Source organism: Scomber scombrus, unplaced genomic scaffold (assembly GCF_963691925.1).
Source record: "Scomber scombrus unplaced genomic scaffold, fScoSco1.1 SCAFFOLD_116, whole genome shotgun sequence".
Taxonomy (NCBI): Eukaryota; Metazoa; Chordata; class Actinopteri; order Scombriformes; family Scombridae; genus Scomber; species Scomber scombrus.
In genome coordinates this window covers 42,360-66,393 of record NW_026910360.1, presented here as the reverse complement: position 1 = coordinate 66,393, position 24,034 = coordinate 42,360, and the positions used below count along the sequence as shown (strand labels likewise).

Sequence of the window (24,034 nt, the reverse complement as noted above, 5' to 3'; positions counted from 1 at the left end):
GGTCGCTCCCGCCAAGAGCAAGACCACGATGAGTAAGATCATCACACGCTGCGCTCTGGTGTCCAACTGGGCTCTATAATTACTCACTCTCTCTCTCTCAAGGGAATTCGTCACACACACACACACACACACACACACACACACACACACACACACACACACACACACACCACACACACACACACACACACACACACACACACACACACACACATCACTTCAGGAACTTAATCATCTTCATTTTGATATTTAATATTAACAATTAATGTGAAATGTGTGTTATGAAGGTGGAATTAGAAACCCGATGTAGAACCGGAGGGAGAAAGTTTCAATAGTATAATAGTAGTAATAATAGTTCTATAGTAATAATAATAGCACTATAAGAGTAATAATGGTTCTATTGTAATAATAATAGTACTATAGTAGTAATAATAGCACCATGGCAATAATTATAGTATTATAGTACAATAGTAGTAGTAATAGTTCTATAGGTATGATGATAATAATAATAATAATAATGATGATAATAATAATAATAGTATAATGGTACTATTATCAAAAATACTCAAATTTAAAACAACAAAAAAATTAAATCATTCAAAATTGCAATAGATAAATCTGTTATGGAGCCAGTAAATGTCTGCAGGTTCCTTTTATTGAGCAGCTCATGACCACGATGTCTGATACAGAGACGTAGTAGCCACGATTAACCCCTCAAACCCCGTCTCCTTATCTCTACCAGTGGAGACCCGTACGCTGCCTCGGTCCAGCTCCATGGCGGCAGGGCTGGAGAGGAACGGCAGAACCCGCGTCCAGGCCATCTTCTCCCACGCGGCCGGCGACAACAGCACCCTGCTCAGCTTCAGCGAGGGCGACATCATCACCCTGCTGGTCCCTGAGGCCCGCGACGGGTGGCACTACGGCGAGAACGAGAAGACGAGGATGTGAGTGTAACATCTGTATTTTAACCCTCCTGTTGTCCTCGAGTGGAGGAAAGAAGGGGGGGAAGAAAGAAGGAAAGGAGGGAGGAAGGAAGGAAGGGAGGAACAAGGAAGGAAAGGAGGAAGAAGGAAGGGAGGAAGGATGGAAGGGAGGAAGAAAGAAAGAAGGAAAGGAGGATGGAAGGGAGGAAGAAGAAGGATGGAAGGGAGGAAGAAGGAAGGAAAGAAGGAAGGAAAGAGGGAAGGAAGGAAGTAAAGGAGGGAAGGGAGGACGGAGGAAAGAAGGAAGGAAGGGAGGTAGGAGGGAGGGAGGAAAGAAGGAGGGAGAAAGGAAAAGAGGAAGGGAGGAAGGAAGGAAGGAAAGAAGGAAAGAAGGAAGGACAGAGGAAAGTAGGAATGGAGGAAGGTAGGGGGGAGGAAAGAAAGAGAGAAGGAGGTAGGAGGGAGGAAGGAAGGACAGAAGGAAGGAAGAAAGGGGGGTGGAGGGAGGAAAGAGAGAGAAGGAAAGAAAGAGAGAAGGAGGGAGGAAGGACAGACGGAAGGAAGGAAGGGAGGAAAGAAGGAACAGTCAAAACAGACAGGGTCAATTTGAAAGTAAGGTAATTATGAAAGGCAGTAGTTGAGTGTTTTTTATATGCAGATGACGCCACTCTGTTTGTATAAAACACCATTACCAGCAGAATGCATCAAATATACCCTATTTTTGGCATATAAAAGTTTGCAAAAAGCCCCAAAAGTCATGTTAATTAGCTATTTTGTGTTTTTAATATATGTGGTTTCCCACCTCCTCACCTTTTTTCCAGGCGTGGCTGGTTTCCTTTCTCCTACACCCGGGTGATCGCTGAGCCTGACGCCGGTGACATGAGGCAACTCAGAGTACACAAGTAGGTGTTTGTTTTTACTTCTGTCCTAAAAATAACATTACATTACAACACATGAGCCTCCTGCACATTGTTTAGTGTAATAATATAACAGTATTTTTACAATATACAGATTTTTGTGGTTGTTGTTGATTCTATTTTGGGGGAATATTGACTCTCTACAACAACAGAGATTTACCCTTCATGTCGTCCTCCCGGGTTAAATTGACCCCGTCTGTTTTGACTGTTCCTTCTTTCCTCCCTTCTTTCTTTCCTTCCTCCAACCCCCTTTCTTCCTTCCTTCTGTCCTTCCTCCCTTCCTCCCTCCTTCCCAACTTCTTTCCTTCCCTCCTTCCTTCCTTTTCTTCCTTCCTTCCTTCCTCCCTTCCTCCCTCCTTCTCGCTTTCTTTCCTCCCCCCTACCTTTTTTCCTCTGTTCTTCTTTCCTTCCTTCCTCCCTTCCTCTTTTCCTGTCTCCCTCCCTCCCTCCCTCCTTCCTTCTTTCCTCCCTCCCTCCTACCTTCCTTCCTTCCTTCCTCCTTTCCTCCCTCCTTTCCTTCCTTCTTCCTCCCTTCCTTCCTCCTTTCCTTCCTTCTTTCCTCCCTCCCTCCTACCTTCTTTCCTCCTTTCCTTCCTTCTTCCTCCCTTCCATCCATCCTTCCTCCCTCACTCCCTTCCTCCCTTCCATCCTTCCTTCCTTGACTCGAGGACCACAGGAGGGTTAAAACAATGAAAACAGTGAATTTGAAAACCAATCATGAAAGCACTGATTACCCTCCTGCAGATGTTCCCCGTAAACACCCACAAACCAACATATTTGCTCCTGATTGGCTCAGGAGGGATTTGCCTCGGGCGACAACATGTTTACAGTTTCCTAATTTTCTGTGCACCTGTGTGTGTGTGTGTGTGTGTGTGTGTGTGTGTGTGTGTGTGTGTGTGTGTGTGTGTGTGTGTGTGTGTGTGTGTGTGTGTGTGTGTGTGTGTGTGTGTGTGTGTGTGTGTGTGTGTGTGTGTGTGTGTGTCTCCAGCCTCCATGGGAAAAGCAGCAGCACGGGAAACCTTCTAGAGAGAGAAGACATGGCTCTCCCCATGCCTGATTACAGCATCCACCAACGTATGGCGGCACAGAGCGCTGCGGCGCTGCATGGCAGACAACAACGCCCCTACAGCGTAGCAGTGCCAGGTTTCTCACAGGTGGGGGGCCTGCAAAACAAGCACACAAACACACACACACTTACACACTCACACACACTAAAACTGGCATCTACCCACACACGATTCCACACGTGACAAAAGCTGAGCCATCGCACAAAACCTGGCAAAGATCTGCGCTTGTCTGTATCAGAAAGTTTGGAGACAGCGTTCCACTACATGCGAGGGAGATGCGAGGGATTCAGACCAGGAATAGCTTTGCTCTGACTGGCTGTCTCTTCCATTATCGGCACTCTTGAGGTTCTCCCTGTGCCGCAGCGTGCCGACAGCGCTCTGCTACATTAGCTTATATAAACACGGAGATCAGTTCTCCTTCGCTTCACATGTTCCCCGGCTCACAGAGGGGTCGAGTGTGAGATGTGGCACAGCTCAGATTGGAGAAGTCTACCTCTGCGCCTGGCTGCCTCTGACTCTGAGGGAAGTAATTGTGACAGGCGTTAGCTGGTAACAGAGCGAGGAGGAGGAGGAGGAGGAGGAGGAGGAGGAGGAGGAGGAGGTGGGTGGGGGAGAAGGCAGCAGCAGTGGTTTGATAGAAGTGGGGTAAATGTTTCAAAAGGCAGAATCAGAAGTAGACTTATGCAACGTCGAGCCTTTCTCGATCAGCCTGGCTTCCCTCCCACGCCTCACCTGGAACGACACATGTGGGCGACGCTTAATTGCTCCGCAGTCATGTAACAACTTATACCGTTCTTCTTTCTGCCTCGCAGCGTTTAGCGACGGGAACATCTCTGCTGACATTTAAGGAGATTCTGGGTTTACAGTTCAGTGTGTGCACAGTAAAGTATGCGAAATACTTCAGTCACATGGCGAGCGTTTATTCTATGATCTGCAGGTCAAAAGACATGACGTTGGTGGAACAATTAAACCTTTTTAGACAATGAAACACATATATAAGTGTGGTTTTGACTTTATTTCATTGTGCATTTAGGATTTAGGATCTGCTGCACATTAAAATATAGTAATATAAAGGCTAATTTTAACATATTTAACATTTAAATACCAAACTAATGCTAAATAACAGCCAGTCCGGACAATAAAGACCAAGATATTAACTTAGAGATTGTACTTACTTCAATGAAATGTCTGTTTATTAGGTACAATATGTTGTACAAAAAGCATAAATTCAATATTATATATAGAAATACTTCAGCATACTTTTTACAGACAGTAAAAAGATCATGATGTGGTCAACAATAGATCATTTTACTTTGCTGGAAATGGTCAATAAAAGGTTATCAGATCAAGTTAAATGTTTTTTTTTTATATTTGATCATTTAACAGGGATAAGTGGGTTACTGGGTTCCTTTGCTTCCAGTTTAACATAATGAATCAGTCTTTGTGTTTATAATGTTACAAAACAAATCAGATTATACTCGTTATTATGAGCTTTAACAGCCAGAGTTGGATCTGGTTTCAGTGGTTTCTGTGTGACCTTAGAGAGAGATTGAAAGATATTAGTCCAATAGTTATCAAACATACAATAAGTACTAATGAAGCTGGTGTTTCTCCACATTGGTCAGTAATCGGGTTATGAAATACATTTTTTAGTCAGGTTAGTAGTTATCCAGTTAATCAGCTCAGGATGCTGTAGGAGGAGAAGCTGCAGTATTTCATCTTCTGTGTTTCTTTGTCGCCATCTGGTGGCTCCTGAGGTTATTGCAACTTTCTACTGATAGTTTTAACCCTTTACATACTGTTCATATTCTACATCCATGTCTAAGAATCTCCTCATAAAAAGTGTCTATACCAAATGTTGAAGCCCAGATGTGTTTAAAAAAGCATCAATAGTCGATCTGACTGATCAATAAATGTGATTAAACCTTGATTAATGTTTCAGAGAGCAGAGAGAGTGTATTTATTAGCTTTTACACCACTAAACATCTCCTATCACACAATATCATGTCCTATTTTAAATCAGACATGATAATATAACATAGCAATAATGATGGAAATGTCTCTTTTTGGTAGTTTTGAGTCTCTTTAGTCACTTTATCTCTACGTTATCATGGTAACTAGATGGCAGCTGTCACTCAAACTAACTGTATGTGGTTTTTAGTCATTTTTCATCTCTTTTTGGTAGTTTTTAGGTTTCTTTAGTCAGTTTAAGTCTCTTTTTAGTCATTTTAATGTCTGTTTTTTGTATTTTTTAGGTGTCTTTAGTCAGTCTGTGTCTCTTTTAGTCATGTTTGCATCTCTTTTTGGTGGTTAAATGTTATTTTATATGTAAAGGTAAAATGAGCAGAGCTTTATGGAACTGTGGGGTTTATTGTATAACCATTAGAGCCATCAGTCTTCACTGCTACATCATAAAAATAAATCCTCATAACTACTATCTTATTAAAACTATTAACTATTCATTTCACTAAAACACATGTCAATAGATACAGAGATAATCTGACCCAGAACAGCCTCAATGGACAAACATTTGAAGCACCTATACAACAGTTTTTGTGCATTTTGGGCCACTTTAGGAGAAGTCATCAAACTTAACTTCTCCTGTCTCTGTTTTTTTTTGTCTTTACAGCAAGGAGTTGAAGAGTATGAGCCCCGCTTCCCCACAAGGTAAGAACTACTTTACCTCTTTACCCTTTAATTTATTTGTTTTATTGAATATTGTTCCCAAAATCAACTCAGTCCCAGTTCAGTCAGTTCAAGCAGAATACCATAAAACTATATTTTTTTAATGGATGATGTGTTTTCACTGTGTTATTTCTGGTGGGAAGCCAGTGAGGGATTTAGTTTATGTTTCTAACTTCTAGTGAATTGTCTTGCTGCAGATTAACCGTCCTGTCGTCCTCCCGGGTCAAATTGACCCCGTCTGTTTTGACTGTTCCTTCTTTCCTCCCTCCTTCTGTCCTTCCTTCCTTCCTCCCTCCCTCCTTCTTTCCTTCTTTCCTTCCTCTATTCCTTCTTTCCTCCCTCCCTCCTTCTCTCTTTCTTTCCTCCCCCCTAACTTCCTTCCTTCCCACCTCCCTTCCTCTTTTCCTTTTCTCCCTCCCTCCCTCCCTCTTTTCCTTTCTTCTTCCTCCCTTCCTTCCTTCCTTCCTTCCTTCCTTCCTTCCTCCCTCTTTTCCTTCCTTCTTCCTCCCTTCCTTCCTTCATCCCTATTTTCCTTCCTTCTTCCTCCCTTCCTTCCTCCCTCCTTTCCTTCCTTCTTCCTCCCTTCCTTCCTTCCTCCCTTCCTTCCTTCATTCCTTCCTTGTACCTCCCTTCCTTCCTTCCTCCCTCCTTTCCTTCTTTCTTCCTCCCTTCCTTCCTTCCTTCCTTCCTTCCTTCCTTCCTTCCTTCCTCCCTCCCTCTTTTCCTTCCTTCTCCTCCCTTCCTTCCTTCCTCTCTCTTTTCCTTCCTTCCTCCTCCCTTCCTTCCTCCCTCTTTTCCTTCCTTCTTCCTCCCTTCCTTCCTCCCTCTTTTCCATCCTTCCTTCCTCCCTCCCTTCCTTCCTTCTTCCTCCCTTCCTTCCTTGACTCGAGGACAACAGGAGGGTTAAAAAGCTATTTATTGGCCTTTATTGGGAGATAAATCATAATGAATGAATTGACTGAACTGTAAAGAGAACTTGAGACTTGAAGACATGTTGAAACAGCTGAAGACGGAGAGTTGAGGGATTGGGACGTTTCACGGTGCCTAAACCCCAAAATTCAGACCCGCAAACACACAACCAGCAGGACACATACACACACACACACACACACACACACACACACACACACACACACACACACACACACACACACACACACACACACACACACACATTTTCGTTTTGTGTTGTTTTCTTTGTACTCCTTTTTATTTTTCCATTCTGTTCTGTTTGCACATGTTTAATAAGATACTGTGACCATATATCTTAACCCCAAAACAGGACCATTAGAAATAACTGTTTCTATGTTTCTATGTTTTTTAAATAAGTAAAAGTAGATTACATTTTTAAGGCATGCTATTTGTTAATATGGTTTATCTTAAGTTTGAGTTGATTTTAAGTTTTCTTTTGTTCATTAACTTATAATAAAAACACTCATGCTTTGACCTCCCAGCTAACTGCCCCTCATGCACCATGCAGCTCCAGTAGTGCTTCCCACCCGCTAACTGCACCCACCCACCCAATCCCTGCTTCAAACCCTTCTCATTGAGAGTGAAAGGATGTGGCAGCTGATTTTCTATATTTGTCTTATTGTGAACAAATCTCACTTTCAGAGCCAAGCAACACTAAACTGATCTACTTACAAGTATTGTGTGTGTATCAAAGTCTGATATATCTTATTCGTCTATGCCGTTGTTGTCCATAAACTATTAAAAACACGTCAGTGAGTCACAACGCTGCAGTGGGTGACATGTTCCTTTATTATGAAAAGTTTGGTCATGTTAGTTTGTTTAGAAACGACCGAAAACAATCATAACATGGATCAAGATTTCAGTCTCCAGAGAGTAGTTCTTTGTAAGGCAGACGCTACTGAGCATGTGCAGAAACATGGCTTTTATCCCTCCTGTTGTCCTCGAGCCAAGGAAAGAAGGAGGAAAGGAGGAAGGAGGAAAGGAGGGAGGAAGGAAGGAAGGAAGGAAAGGAGGGAGGAAGGAAGGAGGGAGGGAGGAAGGACAGGAAGGAAGGAAGGAATGAGGAAAGGAAAAAAGGAGGGAGGGAGGAAGGAAGGAAAGAAGGGGAGGGAGGAAGGAAAGATGGAAAGAAGGAAGGAAAGAAAGATGGAAGGAAGGAAGGAAAGATGGAAGGAAGGAAGGAAAGATGGAAGGAAGGAAGGGAGGAAGGTAGGAAGAGAAGACAGATGGAAGGAAGGAATGAAGGAAAGGAAGGAAAGATGGAAGGGGGAAGAAGGAATGAAGGAAAGGAGGGAGTAAGGAAGGAAGGGAGGAAAGAAGGAACAGTCAAAACAGACGGGGTCAATTTGACCCGGGAGGACGACACAAAGGTTATTCTATTTCATTTCATGGTTTATTTATCAGTGACAGTGCACATCAATAAAGATTTCTGTGAATGCAGCAGAGTTATCTAAGAGGCTGTTTTTGATGTCTAATCCCTGGACAAACAGAATATAAGATTTGAAATGGCATAGTTATTTAGAACATTTATAATAAGCATGCAGAGCAATAACACAAAGTTTTAGAATATTAATCTTAGTAAAAATGATCCAGGGAATTAAACCACATTGTCAGGTACTAATTAACATGCGAGTAAAATAGGAATTATTGACTGAATTAAACAACATTGTGCTGCATCATTAGACACTAACTGAAATACGTCTGAAGCACAACCATAAGTAGGACATACAAAATCAACAATACATCAAACACAAATCAAAACACAATTAAAGCAAAGCCACAGTAACAACCTGCATGCAGGGACATCAGGACAGATAGATGTGATATGTAGCTAGAAAGTAGTATCGCTGGAGCTGTTTCTAAACAAACTAATGTGACCAAACTCTTCATAATGAAAGAATATCTAATAAAAAATACTTTCTTTGATAACTCTGCTGCACTTGATAATGATAACCTAGTCTTACACAGAACTACTCTCTAGAGACATGATCACTGTTATTGGTCTTTGGAGCCGTTTCTAAAGATACTAACATGACGAAACTCTTCATGATGAAGGAACATCTGTCCAGGGATTAGACGTAATCCCTTAGATTAACTCTATTGCATTCACAGCTATTTTTTTATTAATGTGCTCTGTCACTGATAACCTAGTTGTACACAGAACTACTCCCTGGAGACTCAAAACGTGATTACTGTTAATCTTTGGAGCTGTTTCTAAACAAACTAACATGACCAAACTCTTCATGATGACATCAGAAATACCTTCTTAAACCAATAAATGTAATTAAGTAAAAAACATTTTTCTGTTCATGTTCAGTTATGGTGCACGGAACTACTCTCTGGAGACTCAAAACGTGATCACTGTTATTCGTCTTTGGAGCCTTTTCTAAGCAATCTAATATGACCAAACTCTTCATGACGAAGGAACATCTGTCCAGGGATTAAACATCAGAAATACCTTCTTAAACCAATACATGTAATTAAGTAAAAAACAGTTCAGTTATGGTGCACAGAACTACTCTCTGGAGACTCAAAACGTGATTACTGTTAATCTTTGGAGCCGTTTCTAAACAAACTAACATGACCAAACTCTTCATGATGTAGGAACATTTCACCCAGTGAAGCAGTGTGACTCACTGATGTGTTTTTAATAGTTTTTGGACAACAAAGGGCACAGAAGAATAAGATATATCAGGTTTTGGATACACACACAATACTTTATAGATCAGTTCAATATTGGTTTGGCTCTGTACAATAAGAAAAATATACAGTTGATTAAAACCAGCTGTCATATTTCAGGAAGTGAAGGGTCAGATCAAGTTGAGCTCTCAGCCTGTTGGGGGTTTATTTATTGTGTGTTTCTTTGGAGGATAGACGTGGATTGTTTTTCCTCCACATGTGTTCCTGGTTGTGTTTTTTTTGCTGCTTGTTTTCTCCTGAGCCAAGCCCACCTGGAAGCCCTCTCTACTCTCTTTGTCCGCAGTTCCACAGAGGGCAAACTGATTTCGACAGTGTGAGGACAGACAGACAAACAGGCACAGACTCAGCCAGATGATGCGATAGGACAGGCAACCTCGCTGAACCCTCAACCAACCCCCTCAACCCCCCCCCCCCCCCAAACCTTCCCCTGCTAACGGCAATAAACTCCTCCCCTCTTCCCTGAGCCAATCAATGCAAGGAAGAGGCTTGGGTCTTGTATCTTTTCCCCCCTTTTTCCTCCCCCCCCTGCTCCCCACCCAACCCACCCCAACCTCCCGCTCCCTGTGCTGTGTAACTGGGCCACTGGTGAAGCCACGCCAAGCCAAACCAGAACAAAAAACGGACTCCGTGCCATCCTAAAAACACTCAAAAATCAATGTGATGGACATTTTCTTTTGAGGAAAATGTATCTTTTGCTTGTCTTTCATGCATGTACATTTCTTTTATATATATTATATATCGCCATGGAGGGGGGTTATAATCTTCCCCCCACCAAAGGAACCTGATTTCCGCAAATGTCAGCGCTCGCCATCGGAATGACAATGTGAAGGAATTGTAAGTCAGGGTGTAAAAATTAATGATGTTGATCCCTAAAAAAAGGATTTTCATAATGTTTGAAAAAGAAAAGAAAAAGAGGAAACAAACATTAATCAATAGTTTTACTGGGTCTTTCAGTATTTAACAATAACTTTACCTTTTCATGCTGTGAGGTTTTTGTATCCCTCTGAGAAAAGAGGTCTATGTATCACGAGTAGTGAACAGTTAATGTAAATGTTTTAACTTTATGAAGTGGAGAACATGTTACAGGAATGTTTACTGTACATATAATGTGCCATACAAGAAGTGCTTGTCATACAGTATATCTATGATCAGTTCATAAACAAGAAAAACAATAACAACTACGCACCTTATGAAAGTAATACTCTATATTTCTGACTTTCTGTAACAAACTTAATGTGACAGTTTTTTGGTATATAGGCCTTTGAACTTCTCCAACTTCTTTATGGAGGGACACTGTGCTCAGACACACAAACCCAGGTGCTCGGGGTCCTTTGACTATCTATTGTGGTGTGTGTGTGAGAGTTTGAATGTATGTGTGTGAATATCATGCCAAGGCTGAATGGGATCAACTAACCCTCATCCCTGAGAGAGATGCAACAAGGCTACATGTCGGGTTTATTAATCATTAGTCGACCGACAGTAAAAGTGTCAAACATTTTGTGGCTCCAGCTTCTCAAATTTAAAAAACTGCTGCTTTTTTCTCCTCCTGTTTTTATATATATATATCATTGAAAATTGAATATCTTTAGACCAAACAAGACCGACTAAATGATTTCTAATTCACAGAAAGATAATTTGCTGCTGAAAAAGATCAATACCTGCAACTCTAGTTCATTTAACTAGTGTTCATGCATGAAAGAAAAGAGAACTGGTACTGCTGTTTGGCTCAGTGCACATGATATCCAAACATCGCTTTTACATTTTCAATCCTTTTTTTAAACATTCGGACTCATTGTAGTGCCTCTTACTAAATTGATTAAATGTCAACGTAAATTATATATTTTTTATTGCAACTTAAGACGTGTAAATACTTAAAATGATTGTTAATAACACACATGCTGATGACACATTGACGTCAAGGCACAACATTTATCCGGTCTTGACATTTCTAGCGCAGCGCCTCTGCAGCCTCGACGGGGGGAGAGAGGAGTTAATTTGATGTTGAGACCTCATTCAGCTTCCTTGTACTGTTGTCTCTGCAATTAAAGGCTTGATTTTAAAAAAACCTCCAGTGAGTAAAAAAGGCATCATGTTTTTGTTTTTTTTAAGGTAAAAGAAACTGTTTTTTTTCTCTGTGCTAAATAAAAACGCTGATCTGTTTTGTCTGTATGTCGGTCCAGTCGGTGCCTGTCTATACTAACCACTGTCCTGATGTCCACTAACAAGCCCGCTAACAAATTGATTTTTCTCATATTGTCGGCTTTTAAATCTCTTGAGGTTTTTTTTTTACGATAAACAAACCTCATCCGAATGCCGACTTAACCAAAGAGAGGAGGTGAAAATTGAAACTGTGCACCTCTCACATGCATCCTACTCTGCAAAAATGTCCATCTTTACAAATTATTTAATGCAATCAAGTGTTTTAAGCAGGCGGGGAGTTCCGGTCTTAAAAGTAACTTAAAACTGCATTCTATCAAAAGGCCACCAGGGGGCGACCGTTTTGGTGTCAAAAGGACTTCCGTCTCTATACAAGGCAATGGAGAATTCACCAACTTCTCACTTGATTTCTAACCTCAGTAAACGTTTTCAAAATGTGTTTATGGTCTCAATCGCTAGTTTAAAGCCTTCTTCAATGCAGTATGATGTTCATTTGGGACATTTTGGCCTCCCTGATTTTATATGTGACGATAAAGCAGGGTATGCATTAGGGCGTGGCTACGTGGTGATTGACAGGTTGATTGGTTCACAGGTTCAGGAGGGCGCCTCATGCTCCTCCTGATGCCCATATAAGTAGAATCCCTGTTTTTATTTTTCCCAGCATGCACCTGAAATTTTCAAGATGGCGCTGCTCAGATCCGATACTATTGGCCTCCGAGCAGCAGTCCACAAACCAATGGGTGACGTCACAGATGTTACGTCCATTTCTCATATACAGTCTATGATTTTAAGCAGATATTTTTTACGGGTCACTTTTCTGACTCGTTTAAGAAAAAGATTAAATTGGCAACTCGAGTCAAGATGGACTTTTTTTGCATTGTAGAAACATTGTCTGCTGTCTCTCTTCGCTCTCTTCTCCCTCCCCTCTCTATTTGTTTGTGTGTGTGACCTGAACACTCGTCTTTCCCCCCCTGCAGCTTTGCCAACTCCCCCCTTTTTTTTTTCTTCCATCTCTGTCTTGATGAATTTAGAGACAAAAGTCGAGAGCAAACGACTGGAAGCTGCCAGTGTTTCTTCTTTCTCCACTAACAATAAGCCCAAGGTACGACTGCCATCGCTGCAGAGATAGCACACCAACCACCTGTGGCCAAATAACTCCTTACATCAACTGTGATGATGTGGTTTTATTTTAAAAGGGGTTTTTTTGTTGTAAAAGAATCTTTAAAGAAAAATATTTAAACATATTGTACAGAAGATTTATGCATATGCATGCTTTGGGGGCACCAAAGAAGTGTAACATTTGATGACCTCAAATGGTGAATTTCTACTTTAAAAAAGTATAAAATAAATTTATTCAGCTGGATATATTTTGTTGTTTCTGTTTGTTTGATTTTCATCCAGAAGAAAAAACTTTACAGGCTGTGAGATAGTCAGGATTTGAATTTTTCTCTTTTTTGTGTTTTTAAGTAGTCTTCAAAGGCTAAATGTGTTTGCTTTTTTTTTTGTTTTGTTTTTTTTACTTGTAAACCCAATTATCTTTATTTTAGAATAATATAGGTAATGCTGTATTTTACAGGTGCTTGAATTTTATATTAATAAAAGTAGAGTATTAATTTGGTTGCAATCTGCATCTTCACCACCAGATGGCACTAAACATCCTACAAACTGGTCCTTTAACAGATAAAGTCCAGATGAAACAGCATTTTGAGGGTTTTTAACTTCTGTATCGTGACATATTTTGGAGTGAAATTGGATTAACAGACGGGACGTAACATTGGGACGAATCTGCACCGTGCTGCTAAAAGTTGAACATTGATTGATGGTTGAAATTGGTCAGTTCAAGACTAGTAAAACTTTTTGTGTTTTTTCTGCATATATCATTGAACAGGTGCACAAAATGGGGATGTGATCTAAAAGATTTATAAAGGCTTTTATTTAATTTCATCTGGACTTTCATTTATATGGCATCTTACAGAAAGTGTGATTTAGACATGTAACAATTGTTCAACTGACAGAAAACACGTCAGTTCTCAGTGTTTACTTTTGTGTGTCAAACTACATATTTGAATATATTATGATATTATATTATATGATATTGTATATGGTTCTTAAATTCTCTTTAATGAGCAAATTTCTAAACTACCAGATTGCATCATCCGTTTCCCCCCAAAGAAATTCTTGGAAAAATGTCCTAGAAACTAGAAATTAAAGGAGCCATAAAATAAGTAATAACCGATGTTACTGAAACTATTGGTAGCTGCTTTCTCATTACAGCATTTTTTAAGAAACAACCTAATATGTAGTAGTATGACAAACAACACACTGAAAAGTATTTTTCTCTGTTAAAGAAACAAAACTACATATGAACCACTTAAACACTGTTTTTCTCCATGTTTTCTTATAATTTGTACCAAATTGCATCGACCTTTCTGTAAAAATGTGTCGAAATCAACATTTTAAATACCTGCAAATGTCAGGAAATTAGTATAAAATTATAGGACCTGTAAAGATCATTGAGTTCTTATTTCTGAGCTTAGATTCCTGGAGGTATAAAATCTCTCAGACTTTGTAGATTTGTTTTTTTTGCTCATCACCACATCCTAAAAGAAGAAAGAGTGCATTCCTTTTCTCAACACTAACTTCCTGGTGATCAAACCTCTTTGCTTTTAAACACATCAACACACCAGCAGCTCTTCTTCTTGCACATTTGATGTCAACCCTCTCATGTCGACAGGCGGTTCCCATCATAACTTCCCACCGGCCTTGTTGCATGTACAATATGTGTGTGTGTGTGTGTGTTTGTGTATGTGTGTGTGTTCAATGCACAGTAGTAGTTAAACTGCATCCTACCCACCCCGACCTGCCATACACCCACTGGCCTGCTCCTCCTGCTGCTAGCAAAGGTACCTTCTTCAACTCAACTCTGTGTGTTTGTTTGTGTAAGTGAGTCTTAATCACAACATCTTCATTTTAAAGTAACACTGTCTGATTTTTTTTTTTTTAGTTAACTGTGTTGTGGTTTATATGCCTGTCTGTGTGCCTTGCTATCACCTGTGTTTTGAGGTAGATTCAGTATATTTGGGTCATAATTAAGATTTTGTGGTTTATGAATGTATTCATGTTGCATTTTGATATCGAAAAATGATCCCAATAATTTTAGATTTGTCATGAATGAAACTACATAAACAAGACATTGAGTCATTGAGTTGACTGGCAACCTCTTCAGTTTATTTTTTATTTGTCATTAAAATCAAAGATGCACCTAAAACTTTTACTTGAACAAAACAAGTGAGATCTCAATGGAAAAGCACATTTAAAATACAACTTTAACCTGCAGTAATTTACTTTTTGGCCACTTGGGGGCAGCAGAAACAAGCTGTGAACTAAACACTGATATTTTATCACCTTTTAACCCTCCTGTTGTCCTCAGGTCAATTTTAACCCAGGAGGTCAACAGATGTTAACTCAAAAAATAAGTATAGTTTCATTTAAATGAGGCATACTGACCATAATTTCCAAAAATATGTGTAAAAGTTGGAAATTGAAGTTGGCTCAAAAGGTCTAACACAGAATTGGGTGATAATTTATACCTTATGCTTTACAAACAGTCAAACCAAGATGACTTATATATGTATTTTATCCTTAGTTTATCTCGTACCTCAAGTCAAATCTGAATAATTTTAGCAACTTGTAACTTAAATCTAGTGTAATAAAAAGTTAGATATTTTTCCGGTGGTGAAAATGTAGAAAGATTATCAGAAAAACTGCAGTCAAGTTAAGTACTTAAGTAAATGTACCTTTAGAAACTGACATTTTTGATTTACCATATTTTTATGTGACGACTTCCAGTTTATCTCATGATTCAAGTAAAACTTTGCGTCTTGAATTGTAACCTCAAGTATCTCAAAACTGCAGTTAAATTCAACACTTAAGTAAATGTTCATAATTGGTTCCTAAATTGGATTTTCAAGGCAGGAAGGTGGAATTGGAAATATCCCATATATGACAGAGTTTAACAGAGGTTCCCAGTCATCTCAGTCATGGTCTCATTAGCTTAACATTACATATAAAATGACCACATCCTGTTTTAAAGAGGTAGAAACGCTGCACAACATCAACAACTTTGGGTTAATACTATTTAAATATGTCCTAGATAAGCCTTATAATGACATTGCTGTTGTTCTACTAAGCTCTGTATCATATTATTACAACATATAATAATATATAAGTTGGTGTTGGTGTTGACGGATGGGGAATGTTTCTTACCTTTCAGTTCAGGGCCTGATTACGCCCGATTCTGAGTGACCAAAAAAAACCATCGTAAGTGACTGAACTGTCAGTCGGGATCTTCATGTGACCACTCTTTTTATTTTCTTCATCATCATCATCACTTCATGCTCATTTCCTCTGTGGGTGTTGTTTACATGGCTCTCATCTTATTTCCATCACTGTTTTTGTTGTAATGTGATGTTCCTGCATCCTAAACTTCGGTGACTGTGAGTTGGACTGTAATTAATCGGATATTTCAGGTGTTGCATGTTTCTGCATCATCCTCACCTCTTCCTCCTGTTTTATTTTGCATGACTCATCACCTGAACTCTTTCTCCTTTCATTTCCAACATATTTATGGATTATATTTAAACTTTTGTGTCGTCCTCCCCGTCTGTTTTAACTGTTCCTTCTTTCCTCCCTTCCTTCCTTCCGTCTGTCCTTCCTTCCTCCCTCCCTCCTTCTTTCTTTCTTTCCTTCCTCTCTCTTTCCTCCGTTCCTTATTTCCTTCCTCCATCCCACTTTCTTCCTTATGTCCTTCCTCCCTTCCTTCTTTCCTCTGTCCTTCTTTCTTTCCTTCCTTCCTCTTTTCCTTTCTCCCTCCCTCCCTCCTTCCTTCTTTCCTCCCTTCCTCCCTCCTACCTTCCTTCCTTCTTTCCTCTGTCCTTCCTTCCTTTCCTTCCTCACTTCCTTCTGTCCTTCCCTCCTTCTTCCCTCCCTCCTTCTCTCTTTCTTTCCTTCCTCTCTCTTTCCTCTGTCCTTCCTTCCTTCCTTCCTTCCTTCCTTTCTTTTCTTCCTCCCTTCCTTCTGTCCTTCCCTCCTTCCTTCCTCCCTCCTTTTCTTCCTCCCTTCCCTCCTCCCTCCTTTCATTCCTTCCTTCCTTCCTTCCTTCCTTCCTTCCTTCCTTCCTTCCTTCCTTCTTTCCTCCTGTACTTCCTTCTTTCTCCCTTTCTCCTTCCTTTCCTTACTTCTTCCTCCCTTCCTTCTTCCTTCCTTTCTTCATTCCTCCCTCCTGTCCTTCCTTCTTTCTCCCTTCCTCCTTCCTTTCCTTCCTTCCTTCCTTCTTCCCTCCTTTCCTTCCTTCCTCCCTCCCTTCCTTCCTCCTTTCCTTCTTCCTCCCTCCCTTCCATCCTTCCTTCCTTGACCCGAGGACAACAGGAGGGTTTTAACTTTATCAAATAAAAAAAGAAACTAAATGGTTTTTTTCTCCATCTTCCTAGCCTGAATGAACCTCCCATTGAGCCGGCCGTGGAGGCTCCAGCCAAACCGCCCCTTTCTGATGATGATGATGATGATGATGATGATAATGATGACATCGATGAGATCGAGGAGAGGCAGCCTGATGAAGCTCACTATGACTTCGTGGAGAAGGCTCAGACTCCCCCTGCAGGAGACTACTGATCTCTGCCCTCACTTTAACACAGCTCTGATCCAACTGCAGTATTACCATAGTGCTACTATATATAATACATAATATATTATATATATAATAAGAGTTCAATATGACCAGCAAAATGAACTGCGCCATAACAAATTCACATTTACAATAATCTCTGTATTAGTTGAGAGATAATGTAAATAAATACTAAAATTGATTTATATATATTTTGATCTTCTAGGATGGAAAAGCACATCGAAAGATTATATTAACCTTCGTGTCGTCCTCCCCCGTCTGTTTTGACTGTTCCTTCTTTCCTCGCTTCCTTCCTTCCTTCCTTCCTTCCTTCCTTCCTTCGTTCCGTCTTTCCTTCCTCCCTCCCTTCCTTCGTTCCGTCTTTCCTTTCTCCCTCCCTCCTTCTCTCTTTCTTTCCTTCCTCTCTCTTTCCTCCCTTCCTTCTTTCCTCCCTTCCTCCTTCCTTCTTCCTCCTTTCCTTCTTTCTGCCTCCCTTCCATCCTTCCTTCATCCCTCCTTTCCTTCCTTCTTTCTCCCTTCCTCCCTCATTTCCTTCTTTCTTCCTCCCTTCCCTCCTTCCTTCCTTCCTCCCTCCTTTCCTTCCTTCTTTCTCCCTTCCTCCCTCTTTTCCTTCTTTCTTCCTCCCTTCCCTCCTTTCCTTCCTTCTTCCTCCCTTCCTCCCTTCCTTCCTCCTTACCTTCCTTCCTTCCTTCCTTCCTTCCTTCCTCCCTCCCTTCCTCCTTTCCTTCCTTCTTCCTACCTTCCATCCTTCCTTCCTCCCTCTCTTCCTTCCTTGACTCGAGGACAACAGGAGGGTTAAAAAAAGAAATCAGGTTATTTTCCTTTTTAATTGTATTTCTGTAAAGACATGTGCTCACATTTTTTGGATAATGGTGATGGAGTTCACTTTAAAAAGGAGCATGTGGTGGTAAAAAAGAAAGAAGAAGAAGAATAGGCGTTCACTTAGTGTGGCTCACTTGGGTTCTTGGTTCATTTTCAAAGCCTGAATAATCGCCTCTGATTGTATCATCACCCAAAGACTGATGACTGACTCCTCGTGTGAATCTGCAGGCAGTCTGAGAAGTTGCCTGAAGACGTTTCTGTGCTTTTAAATAAACAGCCCCCCCCTCCTCCTCCTCCTCCTCCTTCTACCTTCTCCCCCTCCTCCCTCCTGCCTTGTCAACAAAAGGGCTTCTTCGACGTTGGTAAGCTAAACATCTCGTCAGGTGTTTTTAGCCTCACCTGTTAGTACTGCCTTCTCAAAAGTTAACCTTCCTGTCGTCCTCCCGGGTCAAATTACCCCGTCTGTTTTGACTGTTCCTTCTTTGTTTTGACTGCCTTCCTTCCATCTGTCCTTCCTCCCTCCCTTCTTGTCTCTTTCTTTCCTTCCCCCATCCCCCTTTCTTCCTTCTATCCTTCCTCCCTTTCCTTCTTTCCTCTGTCCTTCTTCCTTTCCTTCTTTCCTTCCTTCCTTCCTCCCTTATTTCCTTCCTTCTTCATCCCTTCCTTCCTTCCTCCCTTCTTTCCTTCCTTCTTCCTCCCTTCCTTCCTTCCTCCCTCCTTTCCTTCTTCCTTCCTCCTTTCCTTCCTTCCTTCCTTCCTTCCTTCCTTCCTTCCTTCCTTCCTTCCTTCCTTCTTTCCTTCCTTCCTTCCTCCCTTATTTCCTTCCTTCTTCATCCCTTCCTTCCTTCCTCCCTTCTTTCCTTCCTTCTTCCTCCCTTCCTTCCTTCCTCCCTCCTTTCCTTCTTTCTTCCTCCCTTCCTTCCTCCTTTCCTTCTTTCTCCCTTCGTCCCTCCTTTCCTTCTTTCTTCCTCCCTTCCTTCCTCCTTTCCTTCTTTCTCCCTTCGTCCCTCCTTTCCTTCCTTATTCCTCCCTTCCTTCCTCCATTCCTTCTTTATTCCTCCCTTCCATCCTTCCTTCCTTCCTTGACTCGAGGACAACAGGAGGGTTAAACAAAAAAACAAAACAAAAAACGAGTGCTGGTGCGTCGTCGAACACTGTCACACTCACCAAGAAGGCAGAAAAAGTCTGTTTAATCATCTGAATTAAGGCGGATGATATAAACTACGACAAGTCAGATGTGTTTCAGCAGATGATGGAGGTAAAAAAAACAAGAAAAGAGCTGAAACACATAAAAGAAAATAGACTAGCCACAAAAATCAGCAGAATCTGTGGAATAAATCAGTGCTGAGTGATCGCATCAAAACTGTTAAGCACACTACTCATAGTACTGTATCTTCAATTAATTTTAATATACTCAAAAAAAAGAAGAAGAAGGAAATCTTATATTCTGTAATATTAGTTATACTCTAAGCAGCAGCAGCACTGTAGGTGTTTGTACCGGTTCTCAGATTTCACTTGATTCATGTTTGATTTAATATTATTCAGTTTGTAAGATCTTCTTATTAAAAGCAACATTTTCAACACAGAGATATATTCAATGATACAATCAACAGGAGAAAAATAAACTTTAGGTGATTTGAAAATAGTCTTTTATCATGTTTAATATAACCGTGGACTGTGATGCAGAGTGATGTGGAAGCAGCGTTACACCAATGTAGGTTATTATTAGTTATACTGAGCTGATAAAAAACAAAACAGTTAATGGTGATATCGATACTTTAAAGGTGAGAAGAGTTGTGATTGTCTTGTTCAAAGCTCTAAAAATAATACTGAAAAGGATATGAAGGAGAACAGCCTAAATATGTGCGGTTTGGTTAAAGAGATGCAGTAGTTTTGGGGAATTTTACAAGAAACTAATAAAAGCCTTCAGTGAGACTATTTAAAGGTGCAGTGTGTAGAATTTAGAAGCATTTAGCGGATATAATATTCATGAATAATTAGAGTATAATCACATGAAAATAAGAATTGTTGTGTTTTCATTACCTTAAAATGAGCCTTTATATCTACACAGGAAGCAGGGCCTTTTCCTCGGAGCGCCATCATGTTTTCTACAGTAGCCCAGAACAGACAAACCCAACAATGGGTCTAGAGATGGTCTTTAGGTGTGTGTTTGTTTGTCTCTTTAAAATGGACCTGGAGTCTAATTAAATAAAGTCAATCTATCTTTTGGGTTTTTTGCTAGTGTCCCAGCCAACGTTGGGTCACTTACACGCTTGGAGCGGGAGGTGGAGGTGGAGGGGATTCAGTTGGTTGCAATTAGCAACCTCGCCACAAGATGGCACTAAATCTTACACACTGCACCTTTAATATATTTTGGTATATTTGTTGTTGTCTGAAGTACTTCAAACAGCAATTCAGGCTATCCTGGCTCAACTGTTGAGTTTCTATGACTATGGGATCAATAAGCAAGTAAACTGAGGTGGGGGTGAAGGGGTTGGGAAGAGGTCCACAGTCTGACTTAGAATAACTTGGACATTGTTTCTGGAAAGACGCCGTGATACTGAACCGCACATTTAATTATATTCACATCTATTTTATTAGAGTGGAGAAAAAAATCTCCTGATAGTTGTTCAGATATTAAGATTCATAATTTGGGTGGATTTACTCATAATTGCTGCCTCTTTTTAGTCTGATGGAGAATATTTGAAGGTTTAAATTAACTTTTAAAATAGTAAACTATGATTTGGACATTTGAAAATAAGATGTGAATGTCTAAAATCATTGTTTCGTACCTATGATGTTATCACTGTTCATACTTTCAGTGACAGGCTGTGTGAATTCATAATTATCAGTTTTAAAGAGAAACTGCACTTTAAATCTTGTGATTGATCGTCACTTATTGATTGTTGTACTGACCTCTGTGGGTTGAAAGTCTGTTACCTTGGTTACTGTTGCTATGCGTGTCAAGCTTTCCTCTCTTACAGTTTGCAATGATAACAGTGACAGATTTACCGATCAGTCTTTGAGTTCAGGCACAGAAAAAAGTCAGTTAGCTTCATGAGTTTGGTGAAAAAACTTTTGATCTGAATTTTTTAATGTTTTCAGCCGACTTGCTGTAAAATGGGAATCATGTAAAAGAGTTCTCACATATGCACATGATGGTTTGTAATTTGTAAGAAGTTGCTTATTAGTACTCAACTTCTTCATATTTTCAGACAGTAATGTTTAAAGCTTTCCTCCAGCAAGCTCGTTAAGTTACATTAAAATCCCAACCGAGACTAATTAAACAGACGTTGCAAGTTATCTAAAGTATCAAAAGAGCAAAATATCAATAAGGAAGTTCAGTGAATACTAGAATCTCCATGGCAACGTTAATAACACTACCCAATCACCTTGCACAGTGTCCAACTAAATGTTCCAAGTGTACACTGGAAAGTATTGATCTTTTTTTCTGTTAAAAATACATAATTTTCTGTCAAGTGATGTATCATAAATCAACCTTAACTCTGACGACATCCATGACTAACATCTACTGTGTTGATATCTGAAGAGTTCGGTTTAGACCTGTTCTATGTGTAAAGTGCCTTGAGATGACTTTGTTGTGATTTGGCGCTATATAAATAAAGATTGATTGATTGATTGATATCATTAGACGGAGGTGCTTGACATGAACGAGGCATTTTACAACCTGCAGTGCTGATCTAACTAACTTCCTTATAATTAAATGTAATGATTTGCTCTTTGGCACTGGAGGTAACACTGCAGGTAGTAAGCTAATTAGCCAAACACGTTAACACTGTTTAATTCATGCCTTGCACGTTGCTTTTGTGTTTTTGGCTCTCACTACAAAAGCTTAGACAGTTTCTCAACATTTGAAAAAAAACTTGACAGGCTTAGTTACGCTTGCTGAGCTATGATCAGACAGTCAGTGTGATTACGTGAAGTTTGGGTGAAGGGTTTAGGCGCTAGTCATTGTAAAACTTTGACCACTAGATGGCAGTGCAGGTCGATTTTCTAGCTTTTGTGCAGTTACTCTTTAAAATATCAGACAGCAGCTGCTATTCAGATTGATTGAACCTACATTGGTGTAACTGTAACTGTAACATGAGGACTAATGCAATACAAATGTGAAGACTGACAGTCAATATTGTATCATTGTGTGATTTGATGGCAAACACAGTGTCTGTTTTCAATTACATTTCCTTTGAATAAAGAATCAAGTATTTACCCATTTTGTGCTTCTGTGTCTTTTAAACTGCAGAACTATAAATCCAGGATCAGACTTCATGAGATTTAGTGAAATACTGTGTCAGATTACACACAGTATCCACTTGTAATAATTGTATATTTCTACTATGACTTAGCTGAGAGTATCACGGCAGTTCATGAAAAAGTCAAAGAATTGAATTTATAGTTTCATGGACACGAATCTTCCTCTTCTTTTCGTTACACTGAGCACGACTTTCAAACTAATACATTTCAATTGGAAGAGGAAAGAAGGAAGGAAGGTAGGAGGGAGGGAGGGAGGAAAGAAGGAAGGAGGGAGGGAGGAAAAAAGGAAAAAAGGAAGGGAGGGAGGAAGGAAAGAAGGAAGGGAGGAAAGAGAAGGAGGGAGGGAGGAAGGAACGACAGAAGGAAGAAAGGGGGATGGAGGAAGGAAAGAAGGAAGGAGGGAGGGAGGGAAAAAGGAAAAAAGGAAGGGAGGAAGGAAGGAAGAAAGGGGGATGGAGGAAGAAAAGAAGGAAGGGAGGGAAGAGAGGAAGGAAAGAAAGAAGGAGGGAGGGAGGAAGGACAGACGGAAGGAAGGAAGGGAGGAAAGAAGGAATGACAGAAGGAAGGAAGAAAGGGGGATGGAGGAAGGAAAGAAGGAAGGGAGGAAAGAGAGAGGAAGGAAAGAAAGAGAGAAGGAGGGAGGGAGGAAGGACAGACGGAAGGAAGGAAAGAAGGGAGGAAAGAAGGAACAGTCAAAACAGACGGGGTCAATTTGAACCGGGAGGACGACAGGACGGTTAATTGAGAAGATAATTAGCAGATTAATCATTAGTTGCAGCCCTTAAACCTTTGTTAGAAAAGGAAATTAACAACAAACAAAAAAAGTCAAAATATATGTTAAGATGTGTAAAACAGACTTTATTTATATTTGATAGAAGGTACAGAAAGTAATGATGTGACCAGGTCAGTGGGGGGTTGGGGTTAGGGTTAGGGCACATTATTACCGATCATCATTATTCTCCTTCTCGCTGGCCAAAGCTGCTGTCATGTTCCTCCTTCTCTGTCTCAGTCTCCATTTTTGGGGTAAAAAAAACCCAACACCGACTGTACTTACCCCTGGAACACAACACAACATCTCTTTGGCAACAATAAAACATGAGAAATCTCTTCTATTATTTTCTTTTTTTCTTGTTTTTTCTTTTTTAAACCGTCCCTCCTCCACAGCAGGTACAGTACATCAATACTCCTCAAAGTATTCTTGTCGAGATACAAAAATATTACGGACGGCCGTCTAAGATGTTTCTATGCTAAACTGTTACAGAATATTAAAGCCTCTGGAGGGCGAAACAAACACTTAGAAGACACTACATGTTGATCTTAGGCCGTTTTTTATGAATGGTGGCAAACTCAACACACCCACCAACACCTTTCCCCCTTTCTCTTCCTTACATTTATACACACACAGTAAAAGCATTTGAACACTTCATGATCTGATCGTGACGTCTTTCAAAACCAGCTGATCAAGACAAATAAGACTTAACACTGAGCTGATCTGTCCCAATCGAGAAGCAACCATAGACTGTATATAAGAAATGGACGTAACATCCGTGACGTCACCCATTGGTTTGTGGACTGCTGCTCGGAGGCCAATAGTATCGGATCTGAGCAGCGCCATCTTGAAAATTTCGGGTAAAAATGCCGGGAAAAATAAAAACAGGGATTCTACTTACATGGGCATCAGGAGGAGCATGAGGCGCCCTCCTGAACCTGTGAACCAATCAACCTGTCAATCACCACGTAGCCACGCCCTAATGCATACCCTGCTTTATCGTCACATATAAAATCAGGGAGGCCAAAATGTCCCAAATGAACATCATACTGCATTGAAGAAGGCTT

At 40.4% G+C, this 24,034-nt stretch overlaps 1 protein-coding gene and 1 long non-coding RNA gene across 2 annotated transcripts in view; one reads left to right on the top strand and one right to left on the bottom strand.

Moving 5' to 3' along the window:
* The window catches only part of LOC133976959 (brain-specific angiogenesis inhibitor 1-associated protein 2-like), a gene marked incomplete at its 5' end in the record, with an annotated part of 59,831 nt that extends 47,108 nt beyond the window's left edge, over positions 1-12,723 (top strand). The window contains 6 exon segments of the mRNA XM_062415098.1: positions 8-32; positions 743-944; positions 1,745-1,825; positions 2,829-2,994; positions 5,537-5,574; positions 9,548-12,723. Of these exon segments, the coding sequence (XP_062271082.1) occupies positions 8-32; positions 743-944; positions 1,745-1,825; positions 2,829-2,994; positions 5,537-5,574; positions 9,548-9,581 (546 nt within the window).
* LOC133976960 (uncharacterized) lies at positions 3,621-23,920 on the bottom strand. The gene is made up of 3 exons (XR_009924892.1): positions 23,143-23,920; positions 19,970-20,034; positions 3,621-3,639 (listed from the first exon to the last, which is right to left on the bottom strand). It is a non-coding gene; the product is annotated as an uncharacterized LOC133976960 (long non-coding RNA).
* Positions 23,921-24,034: the final 114 nt, after the last annotated feature.